Here is a 26,201-nt window from a genome sequence, read left to right as displayed (position 1 = left end):
CCCCACACTTTTACCACCGAAAAACCGTCAAGGCTTCTGGGCATAAGAAAGGCCCTATCTGAAAATATTTTGAAATAAAAAAGTTGTTCCCTGGGTAAAAAAGGAAAATGTGTCAAGTGCAAGTAGTCGAAGATGATGATGCAGGTCCTAGATGTAAGAATAAAACATGATAAGTAAGGCTGCTTATTGGGAGAAAATGATGTGGATCAACTGCTTAGTAACTTAAATAATTCTCTTTGCAATGCATCATTCTTCAAGGCTCTCACTATACCTTTTAGTAGAAGTGTGATTTGACAAGTACATTCCCAAGCTGTTTGATATGTTGGATGTTGCTATTAAGAAAGATAAAGACAGAAAGAATTTTAGCTTAGGTAATCCTTATAGCTTGCTCAATTAGTTAACTATGTTGAGAATCTATTACCCAAGTATATAGTATAGAAAGCTGCAGTAAGAGAAATGTAAAGTTGCCAGTTGCCACTAAGTATCATTTTCTTATAATACAGCCCTCTTATTTTGGAACATCCTGGCCACAGACCATAATGGTGATCCCCTAAGTCTACTTCCTATTTTACGTCAGCATAACTTGGCTTTCACACGGGAACTCAATCTTAGGGTATGTCTACACTACAGCATTATTTCAAAATATCTTATTTTGAAATAGTTAATTGGAACTAAGTTATTTCAAAATAACACGTCTACACACAAAATGCATTTAGAAATAGCATTTTGTTATTTTGGAATAGTTCATCCACACTTAGTGGATGCTGAATCGCATTTAAGGCCAGCTGGAACCAGATCTGGCAGGGCATCAGGTCAGGAGTTACTTTGTGTGCTGCTGCCTGACGCTATCTGATGCCTGTGCTTAAAGGGACTCCCCCCCCTCCCCCCCCCCCACCCGGACAGCTGGTTCTAACCTTTCCCTGCTTGCTTGTCTACCTCGATGAGGGACAGCAAAGCATTTTGTGTCTGCGTGCTCTGGTTGCCCTCACTTGGGACATCACAGCATTCTGCAACATGGAGCCAGAGCTGCTCCTGGGCACTCTGATGGTTCTCGTGGACAGGTTGCTGCAAACCTAGGTGCACTTTCTGCAGGCTGCCATACGGGAGGTCCATCAGGGGCTCTCAGTATCCAGGAGGCCCTGCCTCATTCCTCTCTCACGTGCTTCCACTTACTCCTCCCTAACCCCCCTTTCCTGATGTCAAATGAAATACACATTTTCATGAACACGAACTCCCTTTATTTAACAAAACTGGGGGGAAAAGGGAGATGAAACTCTGGTGAGACTGGGGAAAGGAGGTGGAAGAGGAAAGGAAAGAGGGTGGGAGGAGGAGGGGGAAACCTGGGAGGAGGGAGCTGGAAGGGGGAAGCAAGGGGAAGAAGGGGGAGGGAAAGATCAGGGCTCAGGTTTGGGGGTCTCGCTGGACCAACTTGATTGTCATGCAAACCTGCTCTTGGGTTCGCATGTGGCTTTTGGTGGCCAAGCTGGCAGTGATCCTGCCATACACGGCCGTGTTCCTCCATCTAGTGAGGAGATTATGGATGTTGGGGGCATCCCCCCCCCAAACCTGAATAAGGTCCATGATCTTCACCCTGAACCAGGATGGCACATGTTTTCTCCAGGCCTTGGCAGGCTCCTGGGAGCTGGCAGACTGCTCCTAGGGAGCGGTGGAGGGCTGGCTGCCAGTGGCTTGCTGGCTCATGTTTTGGGGCCACTGGGTCAGGGGCAGTGACTGCTGGCTCTGGGCTGGCAGGCTTGGAGCTGGCACAGGCACTGTGGCCAGAGTCAACCCCTTTAAGGGCTCCAAGGAGGGGGGAAGGAGAGGAGTGTTCTTGGTTGAGGCTGGAGTGGCCACCAGGGCACCCTGGGAAGGCAGGAGGCCCTCTATTTAGAAATAAGTGTCTACACAGCACTTATTTCAAAATAGTTATTTCGAGTTTGGCATTATTCCTTGTGGAATGAGGTTTACCAAATTCTAAATAAGCGCTCTGCTATTTTGAATTAATTTCGAAATAGCAGTTTGGCTGTATAGACGCTAGTAAAGTTATTTCAAAATAACGACTGTTATTTAAAAATAACTTTGCTGTGTAGACATACCCTTATACCTGTTTTCTCCAAAAAACAGAAGTGCCAATGAGTTCAATGTGGGTTTATTCCAAATCTAAATGCTAAGTGCTGTCAGTCTTAGCTTTTTTGATAACTTTGAATCACATCTACATCCCTGCTGGAAAAATGTAAATGATTAACTGAATAAGAAAGTGAGAAAAACTGGGAAGAATTACTATTCAAAATCACGTTTAAAATTTTGATCCAGGATCCCATTTAAGGTCTATCTGCAAAAACTTCAGTCATCCTTTTGTACTTTTAGCAAGAGTGCTGCAACTAAACAGTGAAACCATTTAATCTATATATATTTACTGATGATGTTTTGAACAAAGTCACTCCCCTAAATTAGTAATAGAAATGTAGCCGTGTTAGTCTAGTCTAGACTAGAAAGACTTGAAAGAGAATCCTCTGAATTGTCATTCATGCTTAAATTTAACACTTTATGCCAAGGTCTAATTACCTTACCCATTACAAAGATAGCTTCCCCAATTATCACCGCTAATATCATTAGCTCACAGACATTTACCTCCCCACTTCATCCCCCTTCTGTTCTGAAATTTGATTTGTCCTTTTCATATGTGTTCACTTTTTTGGTATACATGGTCATGCTAATTTTCTTCCACAATTTGATCTGAGGAAGTGGGTCTGGCCCACAACAGCTCATCACCTAATAACCCATCTTGTTAGTCTTTAAAGTGCTACATAGTCCTGTTTCCCCTAAATTAGAGGGAATTGTTAGCCATGCACCTTGAAATGAAGTCCCTTCAGTTGCTAAGCTAGTTTTTCATAGCAGTAGCTTCCTTGTAGTAAGGAAAACCAAATATCAAGACCCCATAAATGAACCCAGCAATCTTTTCATGTATGCCACAAATTCTCCTTTTTGTATTAATAAAATGCCTTCATTGACATAGTTGAGTCCTTATAACCCAGGATACAATCCACCTGGTAAAGCAGACATTGGTGGAAGTTGCTAGGTTCAGTGAACAAGAAGGGATCAGAACAATGTTCAAGAAATACTTAGGAGAAATTTGCTAATTTAAGCCTTGATGGGTGGAGAAATGTACACAATGATCCAGTAATATATGCCTGTTTAACAGAAGATGGGTGTGCATATCTTTCAGAAAGAGATGCATCATTAAATACCTACATGACAGAATATGTAGAAGTGGTAGTGAAAGCTGTAATAAATTGTGAACAAAAATTCAACTGTCATGTGTGCAGTTTTGTCACAGACCGTGCTGCAATTGTGGCAAAGATAGAAGATACTTAGAAGAAAAAACAGAAGGATGTTCCTTACTAACAAATGGCTTCAATGTCCAGACTTAAATAGTTCTTCTCCAGGAGTAAAATACAATGTTGCTGAAGTCACAAGATTCTTCCGTAACAATCATTTTTGCTTCAGCTTCACTAAAAAGAGCAAGAAGATCCAAACTAATTCTCTCTCAAAATGTACAATAGGATACTGTGTTTGATTGTTTTGAACAATTCATTAAAAATAAGCCTATTCACAAAGTTTCATGAGAAGAAAACCATGATTACAGAGATGCAAGTATATCATCCAAATAGCTAATATTGGATTAAAGAGGAACGTAGAAGATATGCTCAGTATACTAAAAAGAATTATCTGTCACCTTAAACTTCAGAGAAATTGCTGCTGCATTGCTGAGGCTGTCAAAATTTCGAAGGCATATCAAAAAGACACTGTCAAAAGAAAGAAATCCCTCACCAGAAAAGCTTAACTACCAACAATAAAGAAGCAAATGGATCAAACACACTCCACCTCATTTTCTTGCAAGCATTCTTAACCCCAGCTATAAAGGTAGATATACCCAACTTCTGAAGATGCTACTGATGCCATGGCTTGAACATCTCAAAATCACTCCTAAGTTATGCCAGTCATAATAAATGTCAGGACTGGAGTGAAACTATTTAATCCATATACATTTACTGACGACATTTGGAACAAAGTCACTCCCCTAAATTAGTGGGAATCATTAGCCAGGTACCTTGAAATAAAGACCCTTCAGTTGTTAAGCCAGCTTTTCACAGCAGTAGTTTCCCCTCTGTAGGCGTAGAGAGAATATTTCCATTATTTGGTATTATTCACACAAAGCTAATAAATGGACTGGGAGTTGGAAAAACAGGAAACCTCATATTTCTGTTTCAGTCCATGAATCAAAATAACAGTGGGAGTGGGAAAGATGAGAGCTAATGATAGACGTTATATGGAAACTGTACATTTAGAGTTCTGAGGGTTTGTCAAGTAGAGTTAATTAAAACATTTTTTAAAAGTCTAAGGACAGCTGTCAGCCAGCAACTCCATAGATTGCTCCTATTGCAAATTTTGAAATATTTATGCAATATTTAAAATTTAGTTTCATCTTACTATATATTTTAGAAATGTGCATCTGTCTGTCCATCCATCCATACATCCATGAGTCCATTTGTTCAAGAACTCCTCCTAAACAGTAAGAGCTAGGAACACCAAATTTGGTATACAGCTTCCTTAAAAGACAGGAAACAAAGGGTAGAAATAAATGATAAATTTTCAGAATGGAGAGGTGTAACTAGTGGTGTTTCCCAAGGGTCAGTCCTAGGACAAATCCTATTCAACTCATTCGTAAATGATCTAGAGCAGTGGTCTCCAACCTTTTTACACCCAAGATCACTTTTTAAATCTCAGAACAGGCGAAGATCTACCGCCCCGCCCCTTCCTTGAAGCCCCGCCCTCTCTATTCTCCTCCTGTCCATCACTTGCTATCCCCAGCCCTTACTTATACACTCTGATAAACAGTTTATTTTTAAATTATGCGATACATAAAATTAAAATCAGGTGTTTATAGTTATGAAATCAATGGTCTGTTTTTTATTCATGCTACTTAAATCTAAAATGAAGCAATTATAATTATACATTTTATGGGGACAGAGTTCTGCGGCTGGGGGCAGACAAGAGGGAACAGGGTGCTGGGAGGGCAGAGGACAGGGTTCTGCAGCAGGGGACAGAGTGCCAGGGGGGACAGGGTGCCAGTGGGGACAGAGTTCGGAGAGTGGGGACAGGGGAGTGGGGACAGAGTTCTGCGGCCAGGGGAGTGGGGACAGCATTCTGTGGCTGGGGAATGGGGGCTGGGGAGTGGGGTGCCAGTGGAGGCGGACAGTCCCCTGCATCTGCCTCCTCCCAGGATTCTCCCCTCCCGCCAGGGAAACCAGCCCGTGCCTGCCCTGGGGCCAACCCCACGCGACGCAGGGAAGCCCCGAATGCGCCTGCCCCAGGGCCAACCAGTGCAGGGAAACCCGGCGCGCGCACCTGCCCAGGAGGCCAACATCCCGGCACAGGGAAACCCTGCGCGCACTTGCCCCGGCACCAACCCCCCCACGCAGGGAAGCCCCACGAGCGCCTGCCCAGGAGGCCGACCCCCCCCACTCCACTGCGCAGGGAAGCCCCGTGCACACACCTGCCCCGGGCCAACCCCCGCCCCACGCGCACACCGGAAACCCCCTGCGCGCCTCCCGCGGGGCTGACTCATCCCTCCTTGAGTTAAGTAGTGGGGCTTCTCAGGGGTGGGAGGGAAATGGGGGCGGGGCAGACAGGACGCCTCGTAAGCGACTGGTCGAGGCCTCGCGATCGACCAGTAGCTCGCAATCGACCTGTTGGTGACCACAGATCTGGAGAAAGGGGTAAGCAGTGAGGTGGCAAAGATTGCAGACGATACTAAACAGTTCAAGAAAGTCAAGACCAAAGCAGACTGTGAAGAACTTCAAAAAGATCTCACCAAACTCAGAGACTCATAGACTTTAAGGTCAGAAGGGACCATTATGATCATCTAATCTGACCCACTGCACGGTGCAGGCCACAGAATCTCACCCACCCCTCCTAGAATAATCCTCTCACCTATATCTCAGATATTGAAGCCTTCAAATACTTTGAAGACCCCAAGATGCAGAGAATCCTCCAGCTGAGATCTGTACCCCATGCTACAGAGGAAGGCGAAAAACCTCCAAGGCCTCTGCCAATCTATCCTGGAGGAAAATTCCTTCCTGACCCCAAATATGGCGATCAGCTAAACCCTGAGCATGTGGGCAAAACTCATCATCCAGACACCCAGAAAGTTCTCTATAGTAACTCCTATCATCCCTCCATTGACCTATTTCCCACTGATAATGAATGGTCAATTAGTTACCAAGATCATGTTATCTCATCAAGCCATCCCCTTCATAAACCCATCTAGTTTAATCTTGAAACCAGATAGATCTTTTGCCCCCACTACTTCCCTTGGAAGGCCATTCCAGAACCTCGCTCCTCTAATGGTTAGAAACCTTTGTCTAATCTCAAGTCTAAACGTCCTACTAGCCAGCTTATATCCATTTGTTCTTGTGTCCACATTGGTATTAAACTTAAATAATTCCTCTCCCTCCCTGGTATTTATCCCTCTAATATATTTAAAGAGTGCAATCATGTCCCCCCTCAGCCTTCTTTTGGTTAAGGTAAACAAGCCAAGCTCCTTGAATCTCCTTTCATAAGACAGGTTTTCCATTCCTCGGATCATCCTAGTGGCCCTTCTTTGTACCTGTTCCAGTTTGAATTCATCCTTCTTAAACATGGGAGACCAAAACTGCACACTGTATTCCAAATGGAGTCTCACCAATGCCTTGTATAATGGCATTAACACCTCCTTTCCCTACTGGAAATACCTCGCCTCATACATCCCAAGACCGTATTAGCCTTTTTCACGGCCATGTCACAATGGCGGCTCATAGTCATTCTATAATCAACCAGAACTCCGAGGTCCTTCTCCTCCTCTGTTACTTCCAACTGATGTGTCCCCAGCTTATAACTAAAATTCTTGTTATTAATCCCTAAATGCATAACCTTACACTTCTCACTATTAAATTTCATCCTATTGCTATCACTCCAATTTACAAGATCATCCCAATCATTTGGGATTGTATGATAACCCAATCCTTTTCTGAATTGGCAATAGCTCCCAACTTTGTGTCATCCGCAAATTTTATCAGGTCACTTCCACTTTTGGTGCCAAGGTCAGTGATAAAAAGATTAAATAAAATTGGCCCCAAAACTGATCCCTGAGGCACTCCGCTAGTAACCTTCCTCCAACCTGACAGTTCATCTTTGAATATGACCCACTTTAGTCTCCCCTTTAACCAGTTGCTTATCCACCTCTCAACTTTCATATTAATCCCTGTCTTTTCCAATTTAACCAATAATTCCCCATGTGGTACTGTATCAAATGCCTTACTAAAGTTGAGGTAGATTAGATCCACTGCATTTCCTTTATCTAAAAAATCCGTTATTTTCTCAAAAAAGGAGATCAGGTTGGTTTGGCACGATCTACCTTTTGTAAAACCATGCTGTAATTTGTCCCAATTGCCATTAGCCTCAATGTCTCTAACTACTTGCTCCTTCAAAATTTTTTCCAGGATCTTACATACTGCAGATGTCAAACTAACAGGCCTATAGTTACCCGGGTCGCTTTTTTTCCCTTTCTTAAAAATAGGAACTATATTAGCAATTCTCCAGTCAAATGGTACAACCCCTGAGTTTAGAGATTTATTAAAAAATTTTGCTAATGGACTTGCTAGTTCATGTGCCAGTTCCTTTAATATTCTTGGATGAAGATTATCTGGGCCCCCCGATTTACTCCCATTAAGCTGTTCAAGTTTGGCTTTTACCTCAGATATGGTAATATCTACTTCCATATCTTTAGTCCCATTTGTTATGTTACCATTATCCCTAAGCTCTTCATTAGCCTCATTAAAGACTAAAGCAAAGTATTTGTTTAAATATTGGGCCATTCCTAGATTATCCTTAACCTCCACTCCATCCTTAGTAATTAGCGGTCCTACTTCTTTTTTTGTTTTTTTCCTATTTATATGGCTATAAAACCTTTTACTATTGGTTTTAATTCCCTTTGCAAGGTCCAGCTCTACCTGACTTTTAGCCTCTCTCACTTTGTCCCTACATGCTCTAACCTCAATAAGGTAGCTTTCTTTACTGATCCCTCCCATTTTCCACTCCTTATATGCTTTCTGCTTTTTCTTAATCACCTCTCTGAGATGCTTGCTCATCCAGCTTGGTCTAACACACCTGCCTATAAATTTTTTCCCTTTTCTTGGGATACAGGCTTCTGACAGCTTCTGCAACTTTAACTTAAAATAATTCCAGGCCTCCTCCACTTCAAGATCCATAATTTCTTTAGTCCAATCAACTTCCCTAACTAATTTCCTTAATTTATTAAAGTTAGCCCTTTTGAAATCAAAAACCCTCGTCTCAGATTTATTTTTGTTTATCCTTCCATTTAATTTGAACTGAATTAGCTCATGATCACTCCAGCCAAGGTTGTCCTCCCCTACAACCATTTCATCTATGATGTCCTCGCTACTCACCAAAACCAAATCTAAAATAGCATCCCCCCTTGTTGGTTCAGCAACTACTTGATGAAGGAATTCATCAGCTATCACATCTAGGAAAATCTGAGCTCTATTATTATTACTAGTACTTGTTCTCCAGTCTATATCTGGAAAGTTGAAATCTCCCATGATTACGCAGTTTCCATGAGTATTTACTTCATTAAAAACATTAAAGAGGTCTCTATCCATATCCAAATTGGATCTTGGTGGTCTATAACACACCCCAAGCACTATCCCAGGGGAGGATCTGATAGTTTTCTTTCCCAATGTGATTTTTGCCCAAACAGACTCTGTCTTCTCCATTCCATCACTTTTTATTTCTTTACAATCTACCTCATCTTTGATATACAATGCGACTCCACCACCTTTACCCTTATTTCTGTCTTTCCTGAACAGCACATACCCTTCAATACCTGTACTCCAGTCATGCCTAGTATTCCACCATGTTTCTGTTATTCCTATAATATCTGGTTTCACTTCCTGGACCAATAGCTCTAGTTCCTCCTTTTTGTTACCTAGGCTCCTCGCATTGGTGTACAAACATCTTAATTTTTGCTGTTTGGCCTCATTCACTCATTCAAACTGAGTGATTGGGCAACAAAAAAGCAAATGAAATGTAATGTGAATAAGTGTAAACTAATGCACACTGGAAAAAATAACCCCAACTATACATACAATATGATGGGGGCTAATTTAGCTACAACTAATCAGGAAAGAGATCTTGGAGTTACTGTGGATAGTTCTCTGAAAATGTCCATTCAGAGTGCAGCGGCAGGATTTAGCAAATAGAATGCTAGGATTTATTTAAAAAGGGATGGAAAATAAGATGAAGAATATCTTACTGACCCTCTATAAAACTACAGTATGCCCACATCTTGAATACTGCATACAGATGTGGTCTCCTCACTGCAAAAAAGATATTTTGGCATTAGAAAAGGTTCAGAAAAGAGCACCTAAAATGATTAGGGGTTTGGAACAGGTCCCATATGAGAGGCTAAAGCGACTGGGACTTTTCAGTTTAGAAAAGAGAAGACTGAGGAGGGATATGATAGAGGTATATAAAATCATGAGTGGTATGGAGACGGTGAATAAAGAAAAGTTATTTACTTGTTCCCATAAGATAAGAATTAGAGGACCCCAAATGAAATTAATGGTAGCAGGTTTAAAACTAATAAAATAAAGTTCTTCTTCACACAGCACATAGTCAACCTGTGGAACTCCTTGCCAGAGGAGGCTGTGAAGGCTAGGACTATAACAGAGTTTTAAAAAAAGAGCTAGATAAATTCATGGCGGTTAGGTCCATAAAAGGCTATTAGCCAGGGGGTAAGGAATGGTGATCCTGGGATCTGTTTGTCAAAGGCTGGAGAAGGTTGGCAGGAGACAAATTGCTTGATCATTGTCTTCGGTCCACCCCCTGGGGCACCTGGCACTGGCCGCTGTCAGCAGACAGGATACTGGGCTAGGTGGACCTTTGGTCTCACCCAGTATGGCCATTCTTATGTTCTCTAACCATAACTTACAGTAAGGTTGTGCCAGGATAATGAAATGTGCATGGAATTCAAATGTTTCTCATTAAATGGAAAGGGAGGGGTCTGGTAGGAGGGAGCTATACTGCAGAATTACCACAGGGGTAGCAACAGGCCAGTGATGAGGACCAGAACAGCTATGATCCCATTGAGCCAGCAGGAATGAAGAAAGGGACAACTATTTACTATTTATTTCAGAGAACGTATGTTGGTCTGTCCCCCAGCTGTGGGACATGCACCCTCCCCTGGTTGTGCCTGCTGCAGCAGCTACGGACAAGCATGTCTCACTTGGCCCCTAGTTGTCCTTTTTCCCTGGGTCAGCCTGAATACTGAATCCCTCATCCCCAGCTCACCCAAGAAAAATGATTGAAATAAAGAAAAAAAAACCTTATCTGAGCAATGCTGGATAAATCTTCTAGTAAAATATAAATACAGTTTGGAACCTCACTGGTCTAGCACCCTCGGGACCTCAATGGGATTTGCTGGACCAGGGAAGATCCCTCCCCTCGTGGCCATGCTGCCACTGGTTTAGGGCTCCACCCTGCATCCGCTGCTGCTTCAGCTCCCTGGGGGGCTCTGCCCAGCCCCAGAGTGCCAGCACCATGGCCAGAGCTGCACAGCCGGGGCAGAGTTCCCCGCAGCCACCTAGCTCCACAGCTGGGGTCAGAGTTCCATAGGTTGTGACAGAGACCACGGGTTGCTACTAGGGCTGCAGTTCCCTGGCTGCTCAAGCCAGAACGCAGCCAGAGCTATGCAGCCATGGACGAGGCCAGAACTCCCTGGCTGCCGCTGGGGTCGGAGCTCCCTGGCCAGAGTTGCAGGCCACAGCCAGGCTAGAGCTCCCCAGCCACTGGGGCCAGGGACTGCCACTGGGGCCAAAACCCCCCACCAAGCTGTTTGCCTTCCTCCCTCCTCCGCAGCCCACACACACTATGGACTCCCAGCTGAGTTGCCGGTGTCCCTTAGGGTGCTCCTGCCCCGCTACTAGACCTCCGTTTTCCTGGGCTCTGTGGTCCAGGCTGGATCACAGATGTTGCCAGACCAGGGAGTCCCAGTTAAGGGATGTACAACCTGTACTATTTGATTTTGTTCTTACCATTCCTAATCTACTACTGCTGCATAGAATCCTAGAATACTAGGACTGGAAGAGATCTCGAGAGGTCATCGAGTCCAGGCCCCTGCCCTCATGGCAGGACCAAATACTGTCTAGACCATCCCTGGTAGACATTTATCTAACCTACTCCTAAATATCTCCAGAGATGGAGATTCCACAACCTCCCTGGGCAATTTATTCCAGCGTTTGGCACCTTATAGACGAACAGATGTATTGGAGCATAAGCTTTCGTGGGCAAAGACCCACTTGATCAGATGCATCTGACCAAGTGGGTCTTTGCCCACAAAAGCTTATGCTCCAATACAGCTGTTAGTCTATAAGGTGCCACAGGATTCCTTGTCGCTTTCCCAGTGTGATGTTTCATGTGAATTTTGTAAGTACTCTCTCCACTGCATTATCCAAGTCATTAATGAAAAATACTGAATATTATCAGACCTATGACTGCCTCCCTAAAGAACCACAGGAGGTAAGCCCTTCCAGTAAACCACTGATTGCTACTCTTACAGTTCTTACGCTCTTTCCACCAGTGTCAGGCATGCAATTTATTGTAATTTCATCTAGGCCACATTTTCCAAGTTTGCTTCTGAGGATGTCACGTGGGATGTGTCAAAAGTCTTACTTTAAAAAAAAAAAAAATCAACTCTATCACATCCCCCACCTCCATCCCATAATGCTGCCCAAGAAGGAATTTAGGTTGGTTTGGCATGACAATACCCTGAGATGAATGTCATCAGGGTCTACTAATTTCAATACATTTGACTTAACAAAATATTCTTTAAACTATAGTTTCCCTCTTTTGATTTATTATTTCTTCCTTGTTGTTAACATTAATTGTGTTGAGTATTCATCCCAATTTACCATTTTAGAGAAAAACAATAGCTCAGCATTTTCAGATATCAATTATTAGCTCTTCCCAGCTAAGCAAAGGACCTATATATTCCTTTGTTTTTCTCTTGCTCCTACTGAAACACCTCTTCTCATTGCTTTTTCTATGGTTTTGGTTAGGTGCTGCTCGTTTTGTCTTTTTGCCTTTCTGATATTGTCACAACATGCTGTTACTAAAACTTTTAGAACATAAGAACATAAGAACATAACAGCCATACTGGGTCAGACCAAAGGTCCATGTAGCCCAGTATCCTGTCTGCTGACAGTGGCCAATAGCAGATGCCCCAGAGGGAGGGAATACAACAGGAAATCCTCATGTGATCCCTCCCTTGTTACCAACCTCCAGAGAAAGAGACTGGGGACACCATTCCTACCCATCCTAGCTAATAGCCATTGATGGACCTAAACTCCATGAATCTATCTAGTTCTTTTTGGAACCCTGTTAAAGTTCTAGCCTTCACCGCATCCTCTGGCAAGGAGTTCCACAGGTTGACTGTGCACTGAGTGAAGAAAAACTTCTTTTTGTTTGTTTTAAACCTGCTGCCTATTCATTTCATTTGGTGACCCCTAGTTCTTATATTGTAGGAATAAGTAAATAACTTTTCCTTATTTACTTTTTCCATACCAGCCATGATTTTATAGCTGTCAATTATATCCGAGCTGAAAAGTTTCAGTCCTTTTAATCTATTTTCATATGGGACACCTTCCCTCTTATCCCAGGACAACTTACTTTATTTAAGAGCCTTTGGTGAGGGACCTTGCCAAAGGCTTTCTGGAAATCTAAGTATTCTAGATTTCTATACTAGTATACTAAGTATCCATTGGATTCCTCTTGTCCACATGTTTGTTGACTCCCGCCCCTCAAAGAACTCTAGCAGATTACTAAGGCATGATTTCCCTTTAGAGAAACCATGTTGACCTTCCCCCAACAAATTATATTCATCCATATTTCTGAATTTTATTCTTTACTGTAGTTTCAACTAATTTGCCCAGTACACCTCCTTAAAAATGTGTCCACTTTTTTAAAGTTTCTTTTTGAGGTTAGGTCATTAAAGGAACTCCTGATTGAATTGTATTGTCCTCTTACCATTCTTCCTATCTTTCCTTTGAATTGGGTTAGTTTGCAGTTGTGCATTTAATATCGCCACACTCAGAAACTGCCATCTTTCCCGAACTATCCCTTAGATTTTCTTCCCATAGGACCTTACTGACCAATTTTCCAATTTTGTCAAAATATGCTTTTCTAAAATCCATTGTCCTTATTCTGCTATTCCAACTTCTTTCCTTCCTTGTGAAATGTATCATTTCATGATCACTTTAACTCAAATTGCCTTCCACCTTCAGATATGAAATCAAAGAGCATTTAGTCTTTCAACAGAGTGCTGTCTAGTGCTGCTTCCTGCAGTTCAGGATGGGGGGGTTGGGGAATGTCATGCAGAAACTTTTCGAAACACAAAACACACAAGACTACCAAATAGGGTTGCCAGATGGTTTAACCAAAAATACTGAAACCGGCAGCCATCTTTTTTTCTTACTCTGTGCCAGAAGAGAGCTCCCCTACAGAACCAGGTAAGTGAGGGCGGGGTAGGAGGGGGGGAATACAGGAGTGGCCTAGGAGCTGGGTCAGGGAGGGGGGCTCCAGAGGCTGGGCCTGGTTGCTGAGTGTGTCGTAGGGTTGCCAGGTGTCTGGTATTTTCGCCTCCTGGCAGGGGGGAAAAAAAATCAGAAAATACCGGACATTTTAGGTGTCCGGTATTTTCTGATTTTTTTTATAACCAGACAGGAGGCTAAAATACTGGACTGTCCAGGTCAATACTGGACACCTGGCAATCCCACTACTGAAGTGTCTCCCTGGAACCAGTACCACTGCTTCATGCTTTGGCCTAGAGTTTAAGTCTAAATTAATCTGTGACTGAATTTGCTAACTCCACAGAAACAGAAGATGTAGCAAGTACACAGGAAGAGAGACACACATCAAAGAAGTGAGTGCATTAGGGATTGCAGGCAACGAAGGGAGAATAAGTTTAGGGACACTGACAACTTAACCATATTTACAAAAAGTCAATTGTTCCATTATAATCAGGGGCAGCCCGTCCATATAGATAGATGAGCTAGGCAGTCGCCTAGGGCACCAAGTTAAATGGGGCGCCAAATGGTGGCGCAATATCACTGAGGGGTTTGGAGGTGGGGACACCGATTGCAGGGTTCGCCTAGGGCACCAGTTGCTGGCAGCTAGTCTAGGGCCGCCCCTGATTATAATCACCCTGAATACCTCAAAGTCCTACGTATATTTATCTAGCTTTATATAAATATTTCATATGATAATTCAGATGCAGACTCAATTATCAGAGTGCTCTCTTTATTTGCACCATTATGGTAAGGACATCACAGTTCTCATAGGGTATGTCTACACTTGCCCCCTAGTTCGAACTAGGGAGGCAAATGAAGCACGAGGAGTAACAGTTAAATCGAAGGAAGGGGTTTCCAATCGAACTACCGAATCTACATGCGGCAAGTTAAATCGGGCGACTGGCATTTTAAAATGGTGACCAGCCACAAATATGCTAATGAAGCACGGGATATTTAAATCCTGTGCTTCATTAGCAACTTTAGTATGCTTCATTTGCCTCCCTAGTTCGAACTAGGGGGCAAGTGTAGACATACTCCTGTATCTGTTGAGTATGGGTATGCTCAGAAGAGCAAAGTGTGTTAGGAGGCTTCCTACCCAAAACCAAGAAAGATGAATGTGGGTGGTGGAACTGCCCCCAAAAACACACAAGTTTCTATGAAAGATTGGATTCAGGCCTAGATATCTCTTAATACAAATTCATCTGCTCATGTCCTTGTGACAAATCTCTGCACATAGCAGCAACCCACCGTGGCCTGCTTTCCTGCGAATTGCTGCTGTGAACCATGCTCTCCATGCAAGTAGCATATTTCTTTAAAAGTAAAACAACATCCTCAGAATTACTTGCCAAAAACCAAACCAAACCAAACACACACATAAATTTAACACAAATACAAAGACTTGAAACCACTATGGTAAATATGAAATCCTCCACTAAAGGAAAGGAAATAAATACCACAAATACAAATCTGGAGAGGAAGGGATAGAATAGACAGCAATTCCACTTAAAGTGTTTCCATCTTGATTCCTCATGACTGTCCATAGAATAAAAGCATTAACTGCTGGTTATTCCATGGAATAAAAGCATCAACTGCTGGTTTTCAGTCAAGGTGTGAAGACAGACCTGGGAGAGGATTTTGACCACAAGAAAAGAAAAGGATCTGAGGAGCAGTTGTTTAGTTTAGATACGAAAGACAAACATAATGTATTTCAAATTTGACGTTAAGAAATATGTACATATTAGGAATAAAATATAGTTTTATCATACATTTTCTTCTTTGGATAATGAGAGAGGCTTACAAACATGACTACAGAATTATGTGCCAAACATTTGAAAAATCGCACCACGTAACTTTAAAACGTAAGTTGCAGTTAGATACATATATACATTTTCTTTTTTCCAACAAGTCACTATTTAGTGTACTCGTGCTGTTTGTACATTGGCTTTCAGAACTGTTATTACATTCTCAAACACCTGAATAAGTAAAGTGTTTAATATAAGTTGACATTAGTTATGTTAAACAACACTTCACACCAGTTTAGCAAAAGACGGCTGGGGGCACCTCGTGTCTGTCACGCCATCATAAGTTGTCAAGACAGGGACTTGTCTCTTAAATGGATCTAAAATTTCCATTCTGAGAGAATTATTTCAAGCATTTTAGAATTTTACTCTTGCATCAAAACAAAAAGTCGAAATTTCAAAATCTCTCAAAATTTCCAAAAGTAATTCATTACAATAAGGTTGAAGATCCCAATTTAGGATTTTATATCAGATGTCCAAACAAAGTACTTTGAACTAAACATTCTTATACAGGCAGTCCCCGGGTTACGTACAAGATAGGGACTGTAGGTTTGTTCTTAAGTTGAATTTGTATGTAAGTCGGAACTGGTACATATTGTAGGGGAAACTCTAGCCAAACATTTCTCCAGAGCTCAGTTTTATTCTCCCACACCTCACTTCTCAGTCCTTTATTCTAAAGCTGAGGTGTCTGCTGAGAAAAGCCGCTCCGCGTCTCCCTGGTCTGCTGGGGCGGGCGCTAGCTTCGCGTCTCCCTGGTCTGCTGGGGGGAAGCAGCTAGAGAGGGGTTGCCTCACCCCGTTTGTAAGTAGGGATCCGATGCAAGTTGGATCCATGTAACCCGGGGACTGCCTGTAATTTGCCATAAAAATGGTGAAATTGATATGTTCCCATGAAATATTTTGATGTTTTTCAATCTGTATTTTCCAATGGAAAACTGATCCATCAAAAAAAATTGGTCCGCTTTTCTTTTACTTGTGTATAGCACCGAGCGAAATGGAGCCCAGGTCTGAGATGGGACATTTAGACACAGCTGTGATGCAAATAAAAGAGAAAACTTCTTTGTTTTGTTTGTAAGCCACATTTTCAGAAATATTTCTTCTATAAGAGGCTGTAATACATCTGCATGGCAGCTCCTATCAGGGGGAGAAGTGTGTCAGAGCCCTTAATTCAAGACCTATGTATTTTTGTTGAACCTGAACATTAAATGTTCTATCTTCGCTTCAGAGAGGTTTGTAGATTTATATCAGCTGATGCTCTTGTATATTCAGCCACAGGAAGCTGAATTTGCAAGATACAAAAAACCACCACCATGCAAAAAGGTACTAGATGGCAAACAGAGTGGAAAAGCTAAAAAAGATGGGTGTGAATGAATGAAATAACATCCCCAGCATGAAAAGACGGGCAAAACCACCTAGTTTAAATGCCAGCCACTAACAAAAAATGACTGATAGTTTTAACGATAAAACTTTCAATATAAGACATCTGTGCTTATTTTGCAGAGGGCTAACTTCCCTAGTAAGCCATACCTGCAGATAAAGTTGGCATATGATTAATTTAGTGATTGCTTGTTTTATAGAACAAGGTGAGCAGAGAGTCACTTACTTTATATATAGAAGGAATGATCTGGTGAATTTTCAACCTGTGAAACACAAAGATGTCATAAACTGCTGAAACTGCTAGAACAGTCACTCCTTGCTCTTTCCACAACATGCTGCAGCCAGCACAGAGTCCTGTACCCAAGATCCAGCCCCAAGTGCTGGCTGAGTAGCTTCTTGTAGAGCAATGTTTAACGTAACATATCAAGGAGAGAAGAAAAAAGAAGCAGGCTCCGACGTCAGCCCTCCCTACAATTCCTGCCACTGCTTCGGTGTGGATGGGATGAGATGCAAACAGCAGGCCTGCGATTAATGTCCAATATCCATCCCCAAACAAGATTCTGGAGAAGTTTGTGAAAAGTCCTGTGACTGCAGCATGTAGCAGGACATTTACAAGGTGGTAGCTCCAAGGGTCCAAGCCTCCAATAGCATGGTTAATGCGAAAGGAGAGTGTGCAGAGAGGTCGGTAGGACTTGTGACTCCCACTGTGGGTGAGGAGGGTTCCCCAAAAGTCATTGTAGAATATGTGGGTCCAGGGGGTTTCTGACAGAAGATCCTGGTTTGTCTTGATAGCTCGGCTATTAAAAAAATAAAAACAAAGAAATGAGCCAAACAGCAAGAAAGAGAAGATACAATCATATTACTATGATAATGCAAACAGGTCCTTGTTTTCTTATTCTCTATATTGTGCAAGCAAGAAATAGAATTATGTCAATGCTATTTTCCTTTAACTTTTGAATTTTTGCTAGAGTACAAGAGGTGTTAAAAGTGTCTATCTATTGACTTTTTGCTAAAATAAATTTCCATATAAATTGGCTTTTAAAACATTAGAAACAGATGTTATGCCGAAACCATCAAATTAAAACACCCTTCAATGACATTCATCTGAGCCTAACCCATGAGCAATTACTTAAGATTTGATGGGTTATAATTAAAATTTAAAAGAAATATGAAAAACTGACAAACACTGTTGAAACAACTGATCCTCGAGCAATCAGAATTCAAACCCCAACTGGTCTATCATACTCTAATTCTAACACCTAAATTAAAATTTGTCTTGCCGTCATAGACGAGCAATAACTACACAAAGTCACTAGATATGTGCAAATTTTGTGCTACTACACTGGACAGTTCATAGACTTTCCTGTGCATATTTTGCCTGAGAGAATTCTCAGAGAATACCATAAGTGTGGCTGAAGGCAAAGTATGTTAGGGATTCAATTCCACCTTTTGTTTGAATATTTTAAGATTTGTATTTTGCCTTTTAAGATGTACTACTCTATGTTGTGGTTAGTTTACTTAAAAGTAAACCTTAGGGCAAGAAGCAAGTTTTACCATTTTGTGGTCTGCATGCCTACATTCAGATCAACAGAAATCTGTTCAGCATAAAACTTGAAAAATTATTTATTCCTACAAATTCAATCATCTACCATTACAAATCACAATATGGTAGGGTTGCCAACTATCTAATCACAAACCCAAATACTCATGCTGTGCCCCCTGCCCTACCTCAACCCCAAGCCCAGCCTCTTCCTCAAGACTCCCCCACTCGCTCCATGCCCTCCTCCCTTCATTGCTCCCTCTCCCACACCCTTCCTCACTCTCACTGGACTGGGGCTTGGGGTTTGGAGTGTGCAAAGGGGCTCTAGGCTGAGACTGGGGCAGGGGTTTGGGCTGCTGGAGCAGGTACAAATTCTGGAGGGAGTTTGAATGGGTTGGGGTGCACAATGTGGGAAGAGGCTCAGGGCTGAAGTAGAGGTTCAGAGTGTGGGATGCAGATTCTATCTAGCACTTACCTCAGGCAGCCCCCATTCTGTGGTGCAGCAAGGTTAGGGCAGGATATCTGCCTGCCCTGGCTCTGTGCCACTCCTAGAAGTAGCTGCCATGTCCCTGCAGCTGCTAGTGAGGAGAAGGGGATGGGGAAGCTTTAGAGTTGGTGCTCAGAATGGGGGCAGCTTGAAGAGCCACCTGGCCTACCCATATAGTGGCCTGCAGGATGATGGGCCAACCAGGCCACATCCAGGAACTGCACAGAACCAGGACAGGTTCCTGTATGAGCCCCACTGCACCCCCTGATTTTTAGTGACCTAAAATCTACTGGTTTGGCTTCAGTAGCCTCTGGGAGATTGAGCCTGATTCTAGGAGACTCCTGGCAACCCCAGGGGGTTTGGCTACCTACAATAGCCACACAGCTTAAATAAATAACCAATGTTCAAATAAGAACCTGCCTCCATATGTTAAACTTTATAAATGTCTTGTTTCAAGGTGCCTTGTTCTAACTGTTAAACGCAGAATGGATACAAATTATCATCATTACTAAACATTTACATTACAGTAGTACCCATAGTCCAATCATGTTGAGGCTCCTTTGCACTAGGAGCTGTACAAATGTATCATCAGTGATCATCCCTGACAGAGATGGCTCTACAACTAGCTAAGCTGAGCTATGAGAGACTATTTCCCAAATAGGACTAAATTTACACAACAGATAAACCAAAAACATTACATGCCACAAAGGGGCCACAGCTAAAGCAATTTGTTTGCCTAATCACATTTATGTTTACCAAGCGGCTGCAATATATTGTGGAAAGTACATACATCAGTGAACTGAAAACTCAGTACACAGTTCTTTCCAGGTGGTATAACCACCACAGCTTGTGACCTGACACAGTCAGAGTACAATGAGACCAAAGGAGTAGATGGTTAGGCATTGTACTTCACAATGTGTCAAAATCCCTTCTTAGAGTTCCCTGCTCTCTAAAGAGAAGGAATGGAGTTCTACCTGCATTGAAGTCTTATTGGATGGCCATAGTTAACAGGATGGAGAACTCGATTCTGCAAAGCAGCCACCCCGAAAAAGACTTGGATGTCATGATGGATAATCAACTGATCATGAGTTCCCAGTTTGATGCTGTGGCCTGAAAAGGGGAAATAGCAAGGCGCAGACAGATTAGAGAACCTCTATTTGGCACAGATGTGGCCAGTGCTGGAACACTGTGTCCAGATCAGTGGCAAAAATGATGTTGATTAACCGGTAATGGTTTAAAAAAAGAACCAAAGGGAATTACTAAAGAATTGGAAAACATGCCTTATAGCCTAGGGGAGCTCAACTATTGAGCTTAACCAAGAGAAGTGTAAGAAGTGACTTGATCACAGTCTAAAAGTACTGAAGAGCAGAAATTTGATAAGAGGGGTCTTCAGTCTTGCAGACAAAAGTATAACAAGAATTAGTGGCTGGATGCTGACGTTAAATTAAAACGGGAAATATAGCATAAATTTTTAACAGTGATGGTACAGTAGAGTCCCTATTATCTGACATAAACGGGACCGATACATGGTTGGATTACCAAATATGTTGGATGATACGGACTCTACTGTAGAGAGCAACGGAACAGCTGATGCCGCTCCTGCCAGGACGAAGCGTCCCCGGCAGAGCAGCATCAGCTGCTTCCTTGCTCTGTAGGAGAAGCTGCTGCTGCTGCCGGGACGCTTCCAGGCAGGAGCAGCAAGCGGGGCCGTTCTCCCGGCTCGCGTTGTATACGACCCTGCAGATCCCGGGGACAAAGTCCCCGGGAACTGCAGGGTTGGATAAAGCGGAGTGTCGGATTACCAGGTGTCGGTTAATCCGGACTCCACTGTAATTAATCACTGGAACAACTTATTAAGGACTGTGGTGGATTCTCCATCACAAGAAACTTTTAAATGGAGACACTTAAGAGAACTTAGGGTCTTCAACAACATGGAAGGCAGAGATGCATTTACTCTTTCTAAATGCATGTGCACGCACGCACGCAAGATGGGCCAAAATCAAGTCTTTAAATTTAAAGAAGGAATAGGAAAGATCTGAAATTCAGATCTGAATGTAAATACTGAAGTTGAAGTCCATTTCTGCACTAGAAAAATATAAAAAGTGGCCTTAAGAGTCTCACATTGGCCATCTTATTTTAAGGAACTGGTATGTGAGAGTACACAATTTCCTTAATAAAAAGAATCATTTGTATGTTAAACCAGGGCTCAACATGCAGCCCATTTGCTTGTGGCCCACAGTGCAGTTTGGGTTTATGCGGGGCTCAACATGTGGCCCAGGGGTGGGAGCCAAAACAAAAAGGTAGTCAATAGGATTACCAGGTCGCTTCGGAAAAAATACCGGACACACTAGATGGGAGGGCAGAGGGACCGGCCGGGGGGGGAGCAGAGGGAGAACGGGAAGCAGGGCTAGTTCGGGGGAGGGAGATTAGAGGCAGCGGGGCTGGTCGGGAAAGATTTGGGGGGGGGGGGGAATGGCTGGTGGGAAGCAGGGCTGGTCGGGGGGAGCGGAGCTGGCTGGGGGAGATCGGGGGAGGAGAACGAGCTGGCAGGAAGCAGGGCCAGCCGGGAGGGGGCCAGGGGGAGCAGGGCTGGTTGGGAGGGATCAGGAGAGCGGGGGTGGGGGAGGAGAATTGGCCGGCGGGGAATGGGACTGACCAAGGCACATGCAGATCCCAGGGCGCTGCCTGTCCCATGCACGGTCCTGACGAAGCACGAGCGAGTATGACTACCGCTCCACAACACGCTCGAACAGCACTCAGGAGCACGGGACAGGGCTTCTCCTCCTCCCCAAGGCATCACTCCTCCATCGGATGCAACCAGAGGCTCCCAGCTACCCCTCCCCCCGCCGCCGCCCCTGCCCGCCAGGCTTCCATCAGGCACCCAGCTGGAAAACTAGAAGATACCAGACATTGCACATGTCCGGTATTTTCTGAATTTTTTTTTAGCAGACAGAGGGCCCAAAAACTGGACTGTCTGTCTGAATACCGGACACCTAGCAACCCTAATAGTCAATATAATGGTATTCTGTTGATATGCGTTTTAGTAGTTAAATTCCTGGACTGTCATTGCTCAAAAGTGTTGTCATATGGGTAGAAATTGGGTAAATGTTGCATTTTATTAATTTAAGCAGAACTGGCTTAAATGGGTCCTGTGTGTTGTGTAGTCTTGCCTTAATCTTGGTATTCATGCCCATCAGTGTGAAAGAAGCTATTTGCATATATATTTGCATGTATATGCAACCTCACTTAAGCTGCAGGCCTGGACACGTGCTGTATCATTGTGGCCCCGGGGCTTACAAAGTTGAGTAGCCCTGTGTTAAAATGTAGTAACCCCATGAAAATACTCTAAATGCCATGTAGCTCAGCAGTGCCATTGCATAAAGAACATTTCTGTAATTCCTTTAGACATGCTAACTGCCTGCATATCCTTTTGTCTCTGAGCATATGGTATTTATGAAGAGATTGCCATAAATCTTTTAAAGATCCGATGATACCTCTTAGAACACTTTACATTTTGAGTTCTGCTTCTACTGTGGATCAGGTTGCTTGTGTTTGTTTTCCCAATCCCACAAAGTCTTTTTTATTTATTTAACTACTATTAATGGAAGACTTACTTTGCAAAGTAGGGAAGGAAAGGGGAGCTTTGATCTGTTCTTGTTTACTCCTTTTCGGAAAGCTGAATAGCTCCCAATAGACCCGGCAACGAATCTGTCATAACAGTTCAGTTTACAGCTCTTTATCTATGAGCCTTGATTTAAAATTTTATGTATACTATTGATCACACTCTGCTTAAGTATAGAATCCATCTGACATATCTGAAGTTTTAGGAGAGCTGCAGTGCATGCAAGAAAGATAGTAGATTCTAGTATTTTCAGTACATTTCATAAAAAGAAATAGAACTTGCTGGCTCCATAGCATTTACTTGATGGTTTAAGTCATGTCACAGTCTGTCTCCTCTCCGCTCCAAAATCCATAGCAGTGACAAAATACTCACTCCCCTTGATTATTTTTTTCTGAACCATTTATGAGTAAAGAGGATGCTGTTAATGCTCTGGAGTATTGGCAAATACAACTCTACAGAAGTGTCCTGCAGCTAACTGGCAGTCTCCTACAGGCCACTGGCAAGCATTCAGCTACTACTGTTTCGTATTATGCAATCTAATAAAAAACAGTCTTGGCCAACATTTTTGTCTTTCCTTTCACAAAAGGATACAGGAATACAATTTTCATATAAGCAACCTAGCTTATATTAAGGCATATTGCAAAATTCAAATGTTAAAAAAGCATGAAATAGGAACTTTTACTATCACTGTTTAAAGATATATCATAGTACACAAACATCTGTAGAGTACATAATCCCCAGAGCTCACTGAATAAGTAGAGGAAAATGGGAGAGAAATGTGAATTTTCAAGTAAACTGAAATATTAAAAACATGTTCCACGTAGCGGCAGTGACTTTCTGTGCCGCCATGAAATGAACATATGGACTCTCAATCCTAGGAAAGCGAATAATTAGTTTACGTCATAATAGCTTAGTAAGGTTTCAAGGGGAAACTCCTTGGACCAACAACATTTCTTTTTCATCAAATGATTTAAACCCATTCTGGAAGCTTATCAGATTTCTTTCAACTGCACAATTCAGAATACTCAGTTGCTCAAACGCAAGCATCATACAGTAAGGCAATTCAGACCCCAGTGATGGTAGGACCTGGGTTACCTAAACAATGGGCTACTCATTAGCAGTAAGGTACTTCGCAGATTATAACAAACCTCAAGGCCAATAAAGAAAGAGTTGAAACTCTATGACTCAGGTGGAACAGGTTTAATTATTTATGAATAACATTGATGATATTCTTGGAGAAAGGTGCTTCTCTTGAACCCCTGTTAAAGATGCAAATGATAAAATGAGGCACTCACTAGCAACAAGGGGCAAGTAAAAGAAAGAAAGGAGGAAATGAACAGACCTGAATAAAGGAAGAAATCATAATCCTCATTGAGAAACCTGAAAACACTTGTCCCCAAATTCAAAAATGGGTAAGAGGAAAGGAGAAATTTAATTCCTAATATTTATTCTTCCTTTTACATATTCTCATTAATTCCTATTTTAAGTCAAGAGGGCACAAACAAATGAACAACACTTCATAATGTGTACCACAAAGGCCCTCATGGGAGCTGTTACTTCAAACTTCTTGAAGATGGATAAAAAGTACAGCACCTTCAACCATCATTACTGACCAGAGCTGCAAGGACACTCACTAAACCAAACTCCCCTCATACTTACAGCTCTGCATGCATAATTAGTGCTCAGTATCCGATCATTCTCCACAAATAAACTTTAAGGGGACACAATAAGCAGGCTTTTTCATTTGTTTTGTTATGGCATCAAATTCTGAAGCAAAGAAATACCATTTAATTTAGCTACTTTCACGATGCTTAATAGCCAATTCAAGAGCAATTTTAAGAGCAGCTCTTGTTAACACCTTGGAAAGCAATGCTAGCATGTTCCTTATAATGGTTCTTACTCTCATAACATTCTGAGATGGAAAACAGATAGAAAACAGTATTAACTGTTGGCTCTGGGAAAGACTCTGGGATAAAAGAAGCTACAAAATAAAACAGTAGCATAGTATGGGGAGGGAAGAAGACTAATATAGGCCAGACCTCGCTGGTCCAGCACCCTCAGGAACGGACTGATCCCAGATGAGGGATTTTTCCAGACCAGGTCCCTCCCGCTGCCACCCTGTCCCCCTGGGACTCCTGGCTCCCCCCGCAGCCCAGGTGAGGTGCACACCTGCTTCTGCCCCCACCCCCCACACAGCCCAGTTGAGTCTCGAGTTGTCCCCTCCACTGCACCCCACATAGTGCCCAGCTCGTGGCATCCCCCCTATCCCGAACAGCCCCCTGGGACTCTCTGATCATAGAACATCTGTGTCCTTTCAGACCACAGATGTTGTGGAACCAGAGAGATCTGGCTTATAGAGAGGTGCAACCTGTAGTCTAGTTTTGTGTTATATCCTGCAGATGTGTGTCCCATCTTGCTAATGGGCAGGACTGCCAATGGAGGGTGCTGGATGGGGAATAAAGGGGGCAATTGCCCCAGAGTCCGGTTATTCAAAGAGGCCTGGAGCTCCAGCCACATCTGCGGCAGTGGTGCCATCCAGAGCTATGAACCCTTTAAATTGTCACTGGAGTGCTGCCACAGTGCTTTGCGTGGCAATTACAGCTGCCTGAGGAGTCTGGGGTGCTGTGTGGTGCGCTCCAAGCAGCACTGGAAGGGTGGGAATGCTGCAGTTTAGGAGGTGCTGAGGACCAGCTGCCCTCAGCTCTGCCCCTTCCAGGAGCGTGGGGCCAACCCCGCCCCATTCTGCTAAGAGGCCTGGCATGGCTATGGGCTCCCATGCTAATAGGCCTAACAAGAGAAACTCCAAGGGCATTCGCAAGTCTGAAGAAGAACTGTAAACACTGCAGCAGGTCACAAGGAAAGTCATTTTTAAAACTCCAACACAACTGGCATTTTTACTTTCAAGCCAGCTACAGAAAAGATTTGCAGACTTGTTCAGAGAACCTGCTTTCTTCAATTTTTAATGTCAGCTCATTTTAGACATCCCAGGAGAGCGGGATGTCTTACTCATAGTATCAAAATGGATTGGTTTTTTTAAAAAAATTCTTATAGTCAGCCATCAACACATCTGAAAATGGAAGTCTGATAAAGACAAAAGCTCTGATGACAAAACTATTTTTATCACCCCATCCACACAAGAAATCTCTCTAGCACCAGCTACAGAATATTTGTTTGCCTAAATCTGTGCTCACCTAAGAGCACAAGCAAGACTGTTTCATCCAACTCCAAGAATGTGAAAGATCCAATTGTTCACACTAACAGAAATCAACAGCTGTTTTTGAAATTAACAGCTATCTACATCTTAAACGTATATGTTAGTGCTAAACTGATCCAGGTGTTATCATTAGGGTAAAATCCAGATGTGGTGTTTTTAAATGATTTAACACATTAAACCATGTGTCCAGCTTCAACATTACTAATGGTCCCCACATGTTTAAAGTGAACATGAGTATTTGAAGTACAGATCATATTTTAACCAAAAGGAGAATACCTAAACACATGCAAGATGTTGTTGTCCCACTTGGGCTAGTGTCAAACAGACAAAAGTCTAGCAATTGTACTGGTAAAGCTTCATTTTTTTATTCCTGAGATCCTTTTGGAATCCTACAGGTCAGGCCTCTGCCACTAAAACTACTAGCAAGAGTTATTGATACTTTGGTAAGTCAGAAAAATTATCCAACTGCATATAAGGT

General features: G+C 42.8%; 1 protein-coding gene across 2 annotated transcripts in view; it reads right to left on the bottom strand.

Annotated features, from left to right (window-relative positions):
- The window catches only part of TMTC2 (transmembrane O-mannosyltransferase targeting cadherins 2), a 382,158-nt gene that overhangs the window by 223,192 nt on the left and 132,765 nt on the right, over nucleotides 1–26,201 (bottom strand). The window contains exon 2 of one of the 2 annotated variants that reach the window (XM_075932545.2): nucleotides 17,087–17,657. The exons of the other annotated variant lie outside the window; for it this stretch is intronic. Within the exon in view, the coding sequence (XP_075788660.2) occupies nucleotides 17,087–17,657 (571 nt within the window). The remainder of the gene's footprint in view (nucleotides 1–17,086; nucleotides 17,658–26,201) is intronic. 2 annotated transcript variants of the gene reach the window in all.

The sequence above is a fragment of the Pelodiscus sinensis genome, chromosome 1, assembly GCF_052426305.1.
Source record: "Pelodiscus sinensis isolate ZL-2025 chromosome 1, ASM5242630v1, whole genome shotgun sequence".
Lineage (NCBI taxonomy): Eukaryota > Metazoa > Chordata > Testudines > Trionychidae > Pelodiscus > Pelodiscus sinensis.
This window is presented reverse-complemented; position numbering and strand designations above follow the sequence as displayed.